General features: G+C 37.2%; 1 protein-coding gene across 2 annotated transcripts in view; it reads left to right on the forward strand.

Moving 5' to 3' along the window:
* Nucleotides 1–13,075, forward strand: part of Gbe1 (1,4-alpha-glucan branching enzyme 1) — a 227,105-nt gene that overhangs the window by 209,208 nt on the left and 4,822 nt on the right. For both annotated transcript variants that reach the window (XM_034515560.2, XM_076943070.1), the window contains exon 15: nt 8,497–8,614. In XM_034515560.2, the coding sequence (XP_034371451.1) occupies nt 8,497–8,614 (118 nt within the window). The remainder of the gene's footprint in view (nt 1–8,496; nt 8,615–13,075) is intronic.

Raw genomic sequence — 13,075 nt, forward strand, 5'->3', positions numbered from 1 at the left:
TTTTATTAAACTGCTGCAAGATGTGCCTTTTAAAATGTAAATTCAGAGTATGACGTTCCCTAATGAGCAAATAAGGTCACTTGGATGACTCACTGGAATGTGATTGCTGAAGGCGGAATGGCGGCTGTGTCGCTTGATTTAGAGAAGCTTTTGAAGTGTGGTTTTGTAACACTGTTCTCTAGAACCAGGCCATCATAAAACAAGTAAAAGCAAAGGAATTAATTTAGGATTAACTACGTGTTGTGTTGTGTTAAGAGGATACAGTGCACGTAAAGGATGATTTCTAAGGAAATAGAGTTTAGATTTTTTTTTTTTTTTTTTTTTTACAGGTTATCAATGTTTGGGTAAAATGCAAAACATCCAGACAAGGATTCCTGCTGAAAATGCATGACAGTGACAGGGAACATATGCACACATCTTTCCTCTCCTGTCGTGTGGCTGTATATAACCTGATTTTGCTGTTTATCTAGCAGAGGAACATAAGCAAATAGTAAGCCTATATTTATTGCAGTTCTTTCTCATCGTTAGTTTTAAAGAATACACGCACACACCTATTTGCACACATGAGTTGACTACTTTCCCTTATTCACTCTTTCGCTAACAATATTACTTTTAAGTTTCTCTTAGGGATCTAATTGATTATTTTTCTGTGCTAAACACTTTTGAGTAGTCCTGGCATGAACTAGCACAGCACTTTTAGGTTGGCTTAATATATATTCATATGACTATAGGCAGTAATGAATGAGCATGACTTAATGGGGAAACACAACTTTTTTGTTGTGGTGTGAGGAGAGGGGACAGAACGGTTGCTTTGTTCTGAATACTTATTGTAGTGCTGTGAAAAGCTCAAGAGCACCTCTGTGGTGGGTCTCTAATGCATTGAACACCGCCTGACCCTGGAAATCCACACACAACAGCTCTCTCTAGATTCCTCTCCTCACTTTCATGCTTTTCTGCATGAAAGTGAGTTTAGAAATATTATAACCTTTTAAAAACAATATATATTTGCTTCATGTTAGACTATCAGTAATTTAGGGAGGTGCTTGTCACCAACTTCTAAAAGGGAGTCTGGCAGAGGAAAGAAACTACTCTTCGGGGTTGCCTACCTGCCAAGCGGTAGATGGCCAACAGAAAATAAACCCTGGGGTTTTTATCTCCCCAAGGTGCATAGAATGGTTATAGCCTCCAGATGTGTGATTTGTTAACTTTGTTATTCATAAATCTAATCTCTGTGCCAGACTAGTGTCTCAGACATGACTAACTGAGGGTTATGCTCTGTCTCTGCCATGTTTGGATCAAGAAAGTAGATGGTTTTCTTGTCAGTGTTTTCATTATTAAAGCAGGTACTCGTTGTCCTGGTGTGCTGCTGGAAGCTGACTTATGTAGAAGCCCTGAGGAGTGCTGTACTTATTATATTATATTGTATTTATTAGAATATTTGGAATCACCAGGCAGTCTTCCTCACTATGGCCTGAGCTCTTTTTTTTATTTTCCTCATTTTTTTCCATGTCTAATTCCCCGGTTTATTAACACATAACAATTCTTCTGCATCCCTTTACCGCACTATAACTGAATCCTGTCTGCTCTCTTCTAAGTCCCTTCTTTAGCCTTATGCTATTTTTCTAGTTTTGCTTCCCATCACGTGACTTCCTCTATACTGTGGCAACATATTGTGTTCTATCTCTCCCTTCCCCAACTTCTTTATGAAATAGCGCCTTATATTGGCTCTTCTCATTAATTCTCTTCTTTGCCATCCTTGCCCTGAAGAAATCATAGATCCTCATAGATTCAACAGTTCACACTACGATGGGATTCCCTATTCACCAGCATACTTTGGCCTCTGCTCCACTAACCAACGTCTGTACAGGTGGCTGGTGATGAATGAATGTTAAGGAATACTGGGGAAGCATGGACTCTGATTTTGAGACATAGAACTCAAACATGACCTTTGCAGCTTATTCAAATTAAATAGAACTACCCTGGTGAAAAAGTCTCTGTGCTTATTTTAAATTAGTGTCAGAAGTTAAATTTCCATAACACCTCATAGAGTTCCATTTACATTGGCCCACCCAAACCTCATATTATGTCAGTGAGGCTGGTCAGACCCGGTGTTCTTATCCTTAATCTACATATGAGGATCAGAAAGATTCATAACTTTCTAAAGGTCAAAGTCTTGGTAAGTGAATACATGAAATTTAATCGAGTTTCTCTGTTTCAGCACAGTTTTATATTTGGATAACAAATCATATTTTTGTTACCCTATAGAAATGCTGTTACTGTACATAAAGCACGGATCACTAATTAAAATGATAATATTACTTGTATTCTCTTTCCCTCTTTGCAAAGTTAATGGTTCCTCTAAGTTCTGTTTTGGCGTGGGGATGTGGTGGAAAGCTGGCTGTCTTAAGCTCTCCTGGTTTGCAGTGTTTAGAAGGACAGATCAATATGAATGGGAAATGTTTCCCAATCTATTGGCACATAACTAATAAGTTAATGTTGTATATATTTAAAATATACAAGATGTTATTTTAATACACAGAGATATTGTAAATAGTTGCTTCATTCAGCTTACATAGACTTGACCTTGCACAGATACCTGCTGTATGTACATGTGCATATGTGGGGAAAGAACCTCTAATGAAGGTCCACGGTTGGTTTTACTCTCAACTCTGTCTGTTATTAACCAAAGTCGTCATGTTGTGCATTGGGCCTCTGGAGTTTATTGACCAAAGCCTTCCATTTTTTTCCTGGTTCCTTGCCCTGCAGCCCACAGCAATCGCTGTTTGTCTCTCTTAAGGTTTCAGCTCTTTAGATTGTCTTTGTAAGTGATATCATTTAGTATTTGCTTTGCTATGGCTGGCTCATTTCCCATACTGTGATATCTCCTGGCTATATTGTTATTGCAAATAATTTCTTTATTATGTCAAATATTCCATTACAGATAAACACCATATCTTTTATCCATTCCATTTTGGAAACTGTAGTTCTTCCATTTTCTTAGCTATTGTGGACAGCTCTGCATGGGTTGTTGGCATCTACATATTCTTTAAACTGTTGGTTTAATTTATTTTGTCTATATACCTAAAAGTGGGGTTGTGAATTTGTGGTTATGTGTCAAATGGACAGAGTATATTTCTATAGGGGACGTAGGCTAGAAGTGTGGGCACTTGTGGTTGTGGTTGTGGTTGTGGTTCTTGTTGCATTTCTCTTTTCTTGGAGCTACTGGAAAGCAATGACCTTATTTACTTTGATTTACATAATCTTCCATGACAATAAAACATTGGTAAATAGATTAGCCAATATTTAGAATATTTTTCCTATTTGTATACAGAGTTATGTATCCCTTTGTCTTTTGTATTGTTTTTCAATCTGCTATTTACTGATGTGTTTCCTTAAGCATACTCAAGAATAAGCTAAGAGTTTGCATGAAAATGCATTTCACAAAGCATACTCATCCGTTAATTAACATGGAAGATAATGACATTTGAGCAAGACGTCCTCTGAGCTTGCTTTATTGATATTCACACTGCAAGGTATCTAGAGATGTATAAGACATCGATCTTACAGGGACTGGAGTTTATTTTGTAGTCTAAAACCAGAAAGCTTTTGCTGATGAAACAAGTACATCCCAGCTTAGACTAGGAATATGCTTCAGTTGGGCACATATTAACTCTGGTTGTCAGTTGTCATTTAAACGTTTGATGAAGACTTTGTTCTCAATCATGACTGTTTATGTGGCTCATGCATGGAGGTTTTTTTCTCTTCCCATAATTAGTTTGAGCTAATAAGACTAAGAAAGTATTCCCCCCAAAAAAAAGGTGCAGTTTAGGTTTATTATATTTTAAAATATTGAGCATAGTCAGAAGTAAATTTCCAATTTAGTTTTCACATTCTTACTCTACAGTCATTTTAGAAATTATACAGCAATTGGAGGATTTTTCATTGAGGCCTAAGAGAGAGAATAGTAAATGCTCACTTTATAGAAAGAAATGAAATCATATCTGTCAGTTGTCATCAATGGTCTCAAAAGTAATTAAAATATCAGAACACTGTTTCAAAAGTTAATATTTAAAAGGGAAAGATGGAAATGCCAAAATGCATCATCACCCTACACAGACACATGTATGACACATTCCAATAACACATCACAAACTTTTACTGTCTCTCAGAGACCAGACAAATCAAGTAACATCTACAACTTTTTAAATACAATTCATACAAATTTTATTTTACACAAATTGTAATATAACTCATTATAAAATGAAAGGACAGATGTGGTTCAGATGGGATATCATGTCACTAATACCTCATATTTTATGGGTTGTACGTCTCAACAGATAAAATTCAATTCGTGAAATGTAAAGCGGGAGAGTGTATTTGAACATTATAGCAAATACTGGGTAGTCATCTTCAGACTGTTGAAATCACAAACCTTCCTTGCTTCCCAACAGCTGTTAATATTCTACCAAAAACACATTTGGTTACTCAGGGTTACGTCAATTAGAGTGCATCTTAGAGTCTTGACACTGTTTTTCTCTCTTGGGTATAGAATCTCTTTCCTGACAACATTCACCTCACTTGAGTAATTATAATGGTCATCAAATGAGTGTGTTCCTTAATGAATTAGATATGAGACAAATGATTTCAAATTAATGTCCTATTATATGTTTTTTACATGTTATCATGTCTTCATTTGGGATGTGTCTTACAAGAAATAGCACAGTGATGTTTTTCTCTTTACCAGAGATACATAACATTTTTGTCTTAAATTGATATGATTTCTTACAGTTGAAGGTATGTACTAAATTATTGGCTCTGCCATCTTTATGCCCACACCCCCCTCCTTTCTGTCACTCAATTGAAAATCACAGAGGCAGTACCTTACAAATAAATTTCTCAGCTTTATCAGTGGGAGGGAAGTGAGTTTGGCACTGAATGATGTAAATGATAGCTCTTCTTACATCAAAATGCTCACACTTTGAACAGACACTTTATCAAGTGCCTGAGCAAACACAGCAGCTTTTGAAGTGTTTGAAGAGCCATTCAGTTTGAGAGTCTTCATGCCTTCACTGTTCCTTAATCTTATTAATGTAGGCCTCTTTCAGAATAGGCTCTTCCTTGGTTTAAATTTAAGGACATAGATTATAAAATAATGCTTAAAACTTCTTATCTACTTCAACCTGTTGATAGATATATCAAATACTTAGGAAGCTCTTGAATTTAAAATAAGAAGTCATAATATTTTAAAATGCTATCCAAATTGGCAGAAACCTATTTCATCTCCCTTTTTCATAGAAAAGAGAAATCTCTGTTTAAAAATTCTATTATTCTTTTCTTATTGCATTTTCCAAAATTAAGCAAGGAAAAGAAATAGTTCATAAATGATGGGTTAAGTGAATGCGAATGGATCTAAACTAACACAGTAAACTGTTCCCAGTGTTGGAAGCATCCATCTTTGACGTTTAAGTGTACTAAGTTCGAGGGCCACCACTTATGACCTTTCCTATTTCCTCATACTATATTTACACTGGCTCATTTGTGCTCAGAATCTCAACTTTATAATTGAGCAAGAAACTGCATTCACCAGCATTTTGCTTGGATCTCCGATAAACTGGATAACCAGCTGCAGCAAATGGGGTCATCAGAGCCATCTTTGATTCTGCTTGACACCCAGTTGTGTACCACTCACTGAGTTGTTGCAGGGCAGGACTACCCCTCCCCTGCCACTTTCTTTTCCCAAATTGTGCACCAGTCTCCTTTCCCTTGGACACTGTTAACTTCCCTAGTATTTTGGCCTGGCCTTCATACTTGAGTCCTTAATCCTAGGTTGAAGTCCGTGATAGTCAAACCGTGCTTGGGTTAAAATGTTTATCAGTGTCAGACCTAATCAACAAATTACATATTAACACCTAAGTACAGTTTTACTTCACCTTTCTGTACAGACTAGCAATTCTCCCTTGTCTCTTTCTCTCCCAGTCTCTCTCATTGCATGTCTTTTATCTCTAGTCACAGACAGGTGCATTCATGATCAGTCTCCCCACTACAGGGTTTGAATTAGGTATAAACTAAGACCATTTAGTGATCGTTGCCTCTTTCATGCTATCTTGTAGATTTTATATAAACAGATACTGAATGAGATAGTAAAAATAATTTACTCCCTGTTTTTCTGATATAAACACTTGCTATTTGCATTTTAACACATGATAGTGAATTGGGATTGTCTTGAATATCAGTTTAAAAGCTTTATTTAAAACATCTTAGAAGAGGGGTGGTAGCTATGGACAGTTGCAGCCTGTGGATACGTCCTAATGAATTAGGTATATATTTGTGTAATTTAAAAGCACATTAAGAAGATAGTTTTAACTAAGTTAATAGTATCTGAGTTGTATTTTTAAAAATATACTCCTTATATATTTTGAAGGAGGTTTTTAGATTAGGGGACTTCCTGACTGAGAGAATATTTAAAATAAGCAAATGAAGTCAGTTGCTCCAATAAGGTTCTCCTAAGGTCTTTGGCCAACTTTTAAGCAAAGCCTGGTACAGGGAAAGTACTTGATGATTGAATAATGTGCCACAGCAAATAAGAACTAGAAAATGACTTCCACACCATCATCTTTAGTATGTCATTTTGTAGAAGCTTCTGAATTTAAGCACCATAGTTCCTTAAGGAAGCTGTTATGTTCTGCAGGTGATAAAGATAAAGCTGGGTAGTTCCCAATGTAGGTAAGAAGTTTTTCCTCAAAAATTGTAGAACAGAAAAAAAGAAAAAAATGCCAGCTGATATTTAGAAACTTCCGTCTTTTTACAGACTTTGACACTATGGCTCAAGTTACACACATCTAAAGTGGACTCTACCTATGTTTAATATACTGGTCCCTTTCACTGTGAAAAAGAAAAATGCCTAGTGTTCTTTATGTATCGCTGATTATGAAAATATAAAGACAAAGAGGCACTGTTGAATTTTTCAGTGGATTAGCATTACAAGTGAAAATAAATATTCTGTACTCAGACAGTAACTAATGAATATGGATCCTCTGTCTCTTAAAATAATACATCTGTCCACTCAGTGAAACCCTTACAGTGCAGCAACCATTTGGCGCCACAGTGGAAAAAGCTTGTAAGAAAAGACATAAATTCATGGGGTGAGAGGTATTCGTGTTGAAGACATGCTTGCTTTTTATAGCCTTTACCAAAATTCCTGTTGCTAACCAGTAATCTGTTAGTAATTTAATTCAGTAGCTATGAAAAACATATTCTGGGGCAGTTTTCTCAAAATTGTGACTTCTTTAAGATATCAGTCCTTGTATTTGGTGTACTAAAATGAAGAACAGAACTGTCACTCGTTACAGCACATCTCCTGTGGTGTGTCCATCTGCATCTCTGGCCTAGACCAAGGTTTCAAAAGGGTGAAAATGATGGGCCATTGACCATCCTTCACACACACACACACGCGATTATTAGGATCTTTTTACAGTATGAAAAATGCACAAGCATTCGTGGTACTGAAGATTTATAGACCAGTAGAAGAAAACTAAAATGTCTTAGTACTGTCTGTATTCAGCATAAGACTAGATAAAACAGCAAACTCCCTAAGTAACAATAAGTATTTACTTGTGGATTTTAATGCCAAGTATTATTTCTAGACATTTCGGTTAATAAAATAGCCTTTAGTTGTCTATTTTAAGTGTAGTCATGCTGATAACTATGAAATAATACATGCTAGTCTGAGAGAACACTGGGATAGTATGTTGGAGAACCTATTTAACTTTCAGTAGTGCAATGGCTATTAAGTTATATTAGACACCATGACTGCCACCCAAATCCACCTGTGACAGCGACAGTGGCCTTACCTGCCTGTGCTGTCTAGAACCAGAAAGTTGGGGTAAGGCTGCACTGGGAGAACTTCCAGACATACTTTGTTTATGTCATTGTTCATCCATCTGATATTCAGATTCTTAAAAAAAAAAAAAAAAAAAAAAAAAAAAAAAAAAAAGCGAATTAAAAAATGAGGAAGGAAGGGATAAAAAGTTCTTCCAAATGAGGATCAATTGTATGTGCATGCATGTATGTCTTTCAAAATACATCTAATGCATTGTAAAAACAGATGTAACTAACAAAGTGATCAAGTATCACATATGAGTGTGTGTGTGTTTGTGTACTCCTTGTGTTTTCTAGGTAGAAATACAAGCAATGAGCCCCATTTCTCTTCAGTGAGGAACAAAATGTCAGACAGAGAGAGGATGGGTTGTTTCCATAGCAAAGTAGACCCTCAGCAGTGGGGATACGCACTGCCAGACTGCATGATCTCCCAATGGAGTGTACATGCAACCTTGGGGGAGGTGCTAAATCTTGGTACTGTTTCAAACAGGAGAACGTCCATAGAGTTTGAGAAGGAACAACTTCACAGCAAAAAATCATGATTTAACAATGCCCAGAGTTTGTTTATGATGTCTCCTTCCACATCTGTACACTTGTGAATTCCTTAACCAGCTATACATTCAGAATTGTACTAGATTCGGATGCTGCAGAATATGGAGGGCATCAGAGACTGGACCACAGTACCGACTACTTTGCTGAGGCTTTTGAACATAATGGACGCCCCTATTCTCTTCTGGTAAGTAAGAGTCCTTAGATTATTCTCATTCTATTTTAATTTAATTCTTTAATTTTGTATTTATGGCTTTGTTCAAAGAAACAACTCTTTAAATAGTAACAGGGCAGGAGTGAGAAGATAAGCCAAACAGGAAAATGTGGTGAGAGACCCTGGCTCTTAGGACTAATAAGACTGAAGGATATTTGGGTGTATTTGGAAGAAGTATTGATAGAATTTAAAGTTATTTCTCTGGGCTTGAGGGTACAGGTTTTCCTTTATTTTTTTTATTACAACCATGTGTATTCTTTATGCAACAATTTAATTATTGCTTTCTCTGCAGTATGTTTCATTAACTGGTTTTGTACATTATTGTCTATGTAATGAAGTCTAATTTAAAACATCTTGAAGAAATACATGATTTACATCTTTTCTGTCAACTAGTAAATTGAGAGCCAGATTCTTTGTAGTTATAAATTCTCTCAATTATTCATGCACCTGAGAAAAGCTTTTTATCATATGAGTTTTGTTACACTGCAAGTGTCGATGATAAGATGCTGACTTCAAATACAAAGTTTCAGTTCTTAGAAGATGTAGAGTTTAGCAACATGTTAGACTGGGGGAGATTTTGCATTTAATTTATGGCCATATGGTAGGCTTACGTTACATATAAATCACATTTTCTTTCCTTTTGCTTTTCTTGGCTAATCATGTGGCTGCCTTTCCATCTCCCAACCACCCCCCCAGAACTCCTTTGTCCTCTTGCACTATGAGAGGTATTCTCTTACATTCCTACCATCAGGAAATAGCTAACCAACATGTGGATATATCTTAGCAAATTTTATAAATTTTTATAAATTATTCATTTTTCAAAAAGTTTATAAGCTAACCCCTAAAATATGTATGGTACCTCTGGGTGCCATATTCCTACTCTACTCTACCACGTGAAGTTGCACAAGTCCCCCATTTAGTAAACTACTTTATCTCAGGCAGAGCAGATCAGCCAGAAAATACATGAAAAGACTGCAGTGTTGACAGTCAAGGAGTGATGGAAGCACAGTAGCCAGGCAGACCCGGCTGCTCTCCTTGTGTGTACCTGTGAGTGTGTTGATAGCCCTGATGTAGGTTTAGGTGGGGACAGAGGGACCGTGTCTGTATGTAGTCAAGAGAGAGGTCTCTTGGGTACTATCAGATTGCACCTCTAAAGAAATACTGCTGTAACCTGTCAGGGCATTCAATTTTGACATGAGCAATAAGATCGATCGATAAAAATAGCTCCATAAGTGAGTGAGGAAATTACCTAAAAGATGTGGAATAACCAAAAAGGTAAAAGACTCCTGAGGGGGTTGGAGAGATGATTCAGCTCACGGGGAGGAACGCGAGAAGTGGTAGCCTGTCTCAGTAAAATGGAACTTTTATCGACTGGAGTTTGACAGGAGGAGTTTGAAAGATTTAGCAAACTTCTTTTATAGGTAGACTTACCAAACATTCCTGTACTCGAACAGAATTTTGCTAGGGAAAGGCTCTGTTGCTATGCTGAAATGATGAGAAGAAAAGTACCATGGAAGAGGCCTGGGGTCCAATGCTCTGGCTGCTGCTTGCGAGCTCCAGGCTCTTGAGTAATTTCCCATGTCCACAGCTGTTTTCCTCATCTGGAAATGAGGGCACACAGTGCTGCTCACTCTGTGGCAAGAGATCCTTAGGAAGCACAAACCCACTAACATGGCAAAGCTTTCTAAAACCTGCCAAAGGTTCTCCTCCATGTCTTTAAGTCCTCATGGCCATGTGCTGACACATGTTATTTTAATATCTTGAACATATCAAGACTGTAAGAGCCTTGAGAATGCTTAGATACAAGTACCGTCTCCCAAGTTGGAAGAAATTATTTTCGGTGATAAACATTCACAGTTCTTGGTGTAGGTAGAAAACACTTTGACATCTGTTCCATTATTCAGGAGAAAAAAATATCCCTGACATAATTAAAACCAGCCAAGGAGCCAGTGTCGGTGGTGACCAGATTACTTTCCAAGCACTATTTGAAGTGGTCATGCAGACATGTCACAGCTTCTGAGTTAGCAGGGTGAGTGGAAATGCTCCCTTCCCGCTAAGTTTTAGTAATACAACCACATGCACAGAAGAAATACCCAAGGTTGTAAGGACCAGGTACAATACACCTGTGATCCACTTCAGTCAGCAAGGGGATGGAGAGCCTGGTGCTCTGAGATGAGAGATGCTTGAGAAAGTATCTGTCTAAAAGATAAGGTTCTAGATAAAATGATCACTGGAAGGAGCCCAAATGAACCATATATATATATATATATATATATATATATATATATATATATATATATATATATATATGAAATCAAGTTCCTTCTTGCCAATTATCCGTTAAGCAATGAGGGCAAAGGGCAGGGGACAGGAAATTACGTAAACAGAAGCATCTGTTACAAGAATGCCTCATTAGAGTCAGAAATTCTTCTTAACTTGATTTGTGAGTGCAGGAATCCAATTAACTGCTTGAAAGTGACCCTCGGTGCACTGTGGCTCATACCAATAAGATCAGCTCTGTGTACAGCAGTCCCGGAATAATGAAAGGAAAAGTAACTATAAGTTTTTCCCTCATCCCATGAAATTTCTGCCCATCATAACCGGTTCACAGCATTTGCTGAAGCTTAATGTGCAAACTCAGTAATCCACGGGATCTGCTGAGTAGGTGTCAAATCTGCTTTCAAAGACAGCGACAAACAGAGCTCAGAGGCATCTTAAAATACACCTGCGTCCTGCAGCATCAGCAGGTACTGCCTGGGCTCTGCCTGCGATTCCTCACTGAAAACCAGAAAAGCAGATGTAACCGGATTCACACCACCGCTGAAAAGCTTTTGGAGACTCTGGATACCGAATAGCTGCTGAAGTCTTGGGGGCCCAACTCCTCTAGCCTGCTGTACTGATGGTTTGGGGGAAGCTCCATTTTTTTTAGCGATTATTTAGCATAATCACTTCTCTATATTCTAGTTTCTGGCATAGGAGCTGGTATGTTAACCTGTGTGTGAACTGTCCCATGTTGGGTGAACAGACTTTCTTTCCCTTCTCTGGCTCCTAAGTTCAAATTCCACAGTGAAAAGCACAGGGACTCAAGGCCTCCCTTTACAGCCACAGAGAGGATGGTCATGGGGAGGATGTAGCTAATGTAGGAGGCTCGCCATTAATTACTTTGTCAGCTTGGCTTTTTTCCCAACATGGAATTTGTTTGCACGTATTCTAAATCTGGGGATTCATAAGGGTTTGAATTAAATGGAGGATCTGGCATAGATATGTTTTCTCCATTGTCACTGTTCCATAAATATTAAAAATACAATTTAAAGAGGCAGGTAGATTTCTGAGTTCGAGGCCAGCCTGGACTACAGAGTGAGTTCCAGGACAGCCAGGGCTACACAGAGAAACCCTGTCTCAGAAAAACCAATTTTAAAAAATACAATTTAATACAGGTGGAGCATGTCTTTGGCACAATCTATGGAAATGTTTACTTATTTTAGAAAAAAGACACTTAATTCTTAGAGTTTCGTTTCCTTGATATTTCTAAATTAGTGTGTCCTATATAGAATCCTGTATAGAGTATGTAATATATAGAATTTAAATTGATAAATATGGATTAATTATAACACACACACATAAACTACTAAGAGGTCTGGCCTATATTTCAGTGAAGAATATTTTCATTCCACCAATATTATATCTAAATAACCTGTCACTAAATTCAACATTTTCTAATATATTTTCAAAGTGCCCTGTGTAACATTATGTCTTTTCATTTTAAAATGTTGTCATTGTAACTTTTAGACACCTTGTTTTCAAAAATTATGTAACTAATTTTGGAACTCATTGATGATCCTAAAGAAAACTAAGGCAGCCACACTGACAAACGACTCACGATATGGTCACGTGGCGTTGAGCCACACGAGGGGTTACTGTAATAATGAAGACTTTTTGAGCTAGCCACAAAAGTTGGTAGAGTTGCTTGTGTTTGATGCTTAGTAAATGATTTGAATGCCACTTACTTTGGACCAGGTCACGATGACTGGATGACAGTGAAGTTTGTAGACATGTATTCCATTGTCTGTCTGCTCTTCTTTGTCCTTTGATGTAACATGTATAAGGCTGAAAGCCTAATCAGATATGTTTTACAGCACATATGGGCTATAACATATATACTAAATATTTTCTGTATATGTATACCGAGATGTAAGTTATATTTAAACGTACTTAAACATTTATGTTTAAATCTACTTCTGTCTGTGTCTGTCCTCTTGCCATATGAATCAAAGACATTTGGGGATTTAAATAGTGAGACGAGAGCTACAGAGACATACTGATGCATTAAGTTTTAGCAAGGGGCCCAGATTTGTTCACGTTTCTAATGATCTCATCATCAGGATCAACACTGATTATCTTCAGACTTTAGTGTAATTGACAGTCATTTCCAAA

This window comes from Arvicanthis niloticus, chromosome 12 (assembly GCF_011762505.2).
Source record: "Arvicanthis niloticus isolate mArvNil1 chromosome 12, mArvNil1.pat.X, whole genome shotgun sequence".
Classification (NCBI taxonomy): domain Eukaryota; kingdom Metazoa; phylum Chordata; class Mammalia; order Rodentia; family Muridae; genus Arvicanthis; species Arvicanthis niloticus.